Here is a 4,001-nt window from a genome sequence, read left to right as displayed (position 1 = left end):
GGGCGGCGGTGGGGGCGCGGGGGGGGGGGGGAGGGGGGGGGGGCGTGGGCCCATGTTTGAGCATGGGACACCCTCTTTGCAAACGCCTTTCAGTTTTTGCTGCTTTAAAACCCAGCCCTTGCCTCTCGGGGATTTGCTGCAGCTGCCAGGCTGCCGGCTTATCTGGGGGGGATTACGGCCAGGAGCAGCTGTCGGTGCATGGCAGCTCTCTGGGAGCACAAAGCCCCTGGCTTGCAGCAGCCCGGGGAAACCCATGGGGTCGGCACGGCTCTGCAGGGCTGCCGGCTGAAATTGTGGTGCCCCCAGCTTTGCAAAACCGTCCACGTCTCGTCCAGCCCCGCCAGGGCCACGTCTGCCAGCGACGGTGCTGTGGCTTTGTGGGCACTGTGTCTATATTTAGGGTGGACGGAGTTTTTATAGAGCCAGCAGCTGCCTGGGTGGGGTTTGCCCCATGCATCTGCCGGTCCTGGGGGCCGTGCTGCCGGAGCCCTGTTTGCTCAGCCCTGACTCACGCCCGGCGCGGGCGGCCTGAGTCACTGTCTGGAAATAGCAGAGGTGCTTGGCGGCCGGCACTGCTGCCTGAAATTAGTCTGTCTCCAGCTCCCGGCACGTCGCGTGCCTGGCTCTGGCGTGGGGTCGGGGCGGGCTGCGTCGGGCTTTGCAATGTCCCCAGCCCGTCCCAGCGTGCCGGCAGGGCAAGGAGTGAGCCCGCATCCCGGTGCTTGCCATCAGCATGGGGTCCTGCGGGCTCTGGCGGCAGTGCGTGCTGGGGTGGGTGCTGCGCTGACCATTCTTCCCGGCAGGAGCGGCAGCGCCTGGAGACCATCCTGAACCTCTGTGCCGAGTACACCAAAACGGATGGCACTGAGCCGGCCGACGTGCACCGGCTCCTGGCTGGTGATGCGGATGCTGGCCAGCGGGTGCCCAGGGGTGCCATGACTCTGGGCCATGCCTCCAAGGAGCTGCGACAGAGGGAGAGCCTGGAGAGGTCGGACGAGGAGAACCTGAAGGAGGAGTGCAGCAGCACTGAGAGCACCCACCATGAGGTGAGGGGACGGCCATGCCGTGCCGTGCCATGCCGTGCTGTGCTGTGCTGTGCCATGCCAACCTGCCCTCTCTGCAGCACGAGGAGCTGGCAGGCCCCCGGGCCAAGGAGGCACAGCGGCTGGAGGAGGAGCGCGCCAGTGTGCTTGGCCGCCTGGACCAGCTGAAGGGCCACATCAAGGAGCTGGAGCAGCAGCTGCAGGAGACATCGCGAGAGGTGAGGGGACGGGGTGCCCCGCTGGGTCCCCCGTGGCTCGCTGCCCTCACCAGCCAGCGCCCGATCCTGTGGGCATGAGCCGGATCCGGTCGGGGCAGCCACCCTGACACAGCCATGCCTGTCCAGGCGGAGATGGAGCGGGCGCTGCTGCAGGGCGAGCGGGAGTCGGAGGCGGCGCGGCTGCGGCAGGAGCAGGAGGCGGTGCAGCAGCTGCAGGAGAAGCTCTCCAGCCTGGACGCCAGCATCCGGAAGGAGCGGGACAAGGTGAGTCCCGGGGCAGGGATCCCCCACTGTGGGCTGTGCCATGCCCACCCCGGTGCTTGCAGCTGGTGCCGCAGTGCCCCGTGCTGCGGCGTTCTCCTGGGGACACATTCTCCTGTCCCCGAGCTCTGCAGAGGCATCGAGGAGCATCCCCTCTGGGTTCGCGTTGTGGGGGGGGTTGGTCGGTCTGTCTGTCTGCCTGGGACTGGTCCTACAGCCCTGCCGGAGGAGGGCAGGGCTGATGCTTTGGGATGCGTTTTGGCCGCCGTCCGTTGCACCGGCGGGGTCTTGCGGGGAGGCTCTGTGCTGCAGGGCTTTCCCAGACGGCTGCTGCCTGCAGCGGGCAGCACTGACCCCAGGGTGGGGGCCTTGGCACTCCCTGCCCTTGCTGGGGGGCTGTGTCTTGCGGCAAGTCCCCCCGGGTCTGCTGCCTGTCGGGGCGTCTTCACGCGTGATGGCGGCCACCACTGTAGCATTCAGCTTGCTGGAGGTGGCCAGGAAATCGCTGTGGGTGTTTCACTCGGCTCGGTGGCTGAGGAGGGGGGTCCCGGCCCCCTTCCCCTGGAGTTGTCTTTGGTGCAGTTGCTGCCGTGATCTGCCAGCCATGCCCGAAGGCACCGTGCTGCTGCGTGCGTGGCACGCTCGTCCCGGCTGCTGGTTGCCGGCCATTCCGCAGCCTTGCGGGCAGCGTGGCATGGCCCTGGGTGAGATGCTCCACGGCGGGAGAGCTGCCAGGACCTGACTCCTGGCTGCCTCTGGCCAGCATCCCCATGCAGCCTATGCCCAGGTCCCGCCGGTGGCTCTGTGCCACCATGATGCAGCGCCAGCATCCCTGGGGGTCTGGCCAGCCCCGTGGCTAGAGGTGCCCAGGCTGTTTGGTTGCCTGTGGCCAGGCCCGTGCCATCTGCGCCTTCCAGCCGTGCCCCGACGGCGTTTGGGGTTTTTGTTCTGGTTTTGGTCTTCCAGCCCTTTGCAGGCATCTTCTCTAGCCAGGGGCAGCCTCGTGCAGAGCCAGGAGAGGAACACAGGGAAATCCCCCCCCCAACCTCTCTGCTGACCTAACCACCCGCTTTCCTAACTAGCCTGCACTAATTGCACTAACGGTGCCTGCTCTGAAGTCTGCCGTCACCTCTGACATCTCTGCATGCCTGGGAGCCCCCTGGGCACGCTGCAGCCCCTGTCCTGGGGCGCCCATCTGTGCCAGCCCTGTCTCCCCCCGGCGTGTCCCCCCGTGTCCCTTTGCATGGATCCCCGCGTCTCTGCGCTGCCGCAGCATGGAGCAGGGTTTCTTGCAGCGTGTGTTTCCCAACGCCTAGCCCCTGTCTGGGGCTGCCAGAGCTGCGGGAGGCGATCCCCTACACCAGCCCCATGTCGCTGGCCTCCGTTGTGCTGCTCCTGCGGCTGTGGGAGGGAGGATTGGGGACGCTTCCCCCTCCTCCTGGGGCCAGGAGCAAGTGTCTGCTCCCGACAGTAACTCAGCGCACCCTGAGCAGCTGCGGCAGCAGGGTTGGACCTCAGTCTCCCGTTTTCACTGCCATCCCGCAGGCAGCCCTCTCATTCTGATGGAGAGGGGTGGTCCGTGGTCCCTCAGCCTGCGTACAGGACCTGCTGTGCTTAATTGGCAGCGTCCCCGATGGTGAGCATCAATTAACAAAGCTAGTTAGCAGTTGTTCAGAAAGCGCACATGGTGCAGCTGCTTGCAGGATCGGGATGACTTTATCCGTGCTGTGAGCATCAATCTTTTCGCTGCCCGTAAGTGGGCTTTCGGCATGGAAACGCAAGGCTGAGGTCGAGGGCTGGCCGTAACCCCTCTAACACCACCCAGCCTGGGTCCCCATGGCTGTTGCTCTCTCGACCCCTCTGTAGATGCCATGATGCTCCTCTCTGCGAGCCCCCTCTTTTTCCAGCTGAGCCCCTCTCTAACTCTGCAGCTTCTGCATGGCGCGGATTTGAGGTGTGTTTTCTCTTTTTTTTTTTTTCCCCCCCCTTTTCTTTTCCTTTTCTTTTTTTTTTTTGTTCTGTCTCGTTCTCCCCTGATTCAGGAAAGGGCAAAGGTTGATGCTGAAAGGAAGGAGCTAGAGCAACTCCGGGCGCTTTACCATGAGTCGAAGAGCCACCTTGATAAGTGCCCCGAGTCAATGCGGGAGCAGTTGCGGGAGCAGATGCGAAGGGTCAGTGTCTCCCCCCCACCCCTCCCGGACCATGGCCCACCTCCCTCCGCTCCAGCTTAGGCCAGCTCTTCCCCACCAGCCGGGGCCGCACTGGGAGCGTCGCACCCGGGCTGGAGGCGGCTGGCACCGGGCACCGCTGTCCTGGTAAGCTTGCCGCTCGCCCGGGCCCGGGGTGCGGTGCTGGCTCGGCAGAGCACGGGGCTGCCCCCCGCCGCGGAGCCACCGTGCTCCTCTGGACCGGGCAGGGCAGGAGCATGGATCCTGCCCTGCAGAGGAGGGCAGGCTGGGGAGCCTCAGGGGGTGCGGGG

At 65.6% G+C, this 4,001-nt stretch overlaps 1 protein-coding gene across 1 annotated transcript in view; it reads left to right on the top strand.

Moving 5' to 3' along the window:
• PHLDB1 (pleckstrin homology like domain family B member 1) overlaps nt 1-4,001 on the top strand; it is an 18,890-nt gene that overhangs the window by 5,609 nt on the left and 9,280 nt on the right. Inside the window, exons 6-9 of the mRNA XM_019470477.1 lie at nt 804-1,046; nt 1,124-1,261; nt 1,388-1,525; nt 3,565-3,693. Coding sequence (XP_019326022.1) covers nt 804-1,046; nt 1,124-1,261; nt 1,388-1,525; nt 3,565-3,693 — 648 coding nt within the window. The remainder of the gene's footprint in view (nt 1-803; nt 1,047-1,123; nt 1,262-1,387; nt 1,526-3,564; nt 3,694-4,001) is intronic.

This window comes from Aptenodytes forsteri, unplaced genomic scaffold (genome assembly GCF_000699145.1).
Source record: "Aptenodytes forsteri isolate BGI_AS27 unplaced genomic scaffold, ASM69914v1 Scaffold187, whole genome shotgun sequence".
In the NCBI taxonomy this organism is placed as follows: domain Eukaryota; kingdom Metazoa; phylum Chordata; class Aves; order Sphenisciformes; family Spheniscidae; genus Aptenodytes; species Aptenodytes forsteri.
Note: the sequence above shows the minus strand (reverse complement) of the source record. Positions and strands in the feature narration are given on the sequence as shown.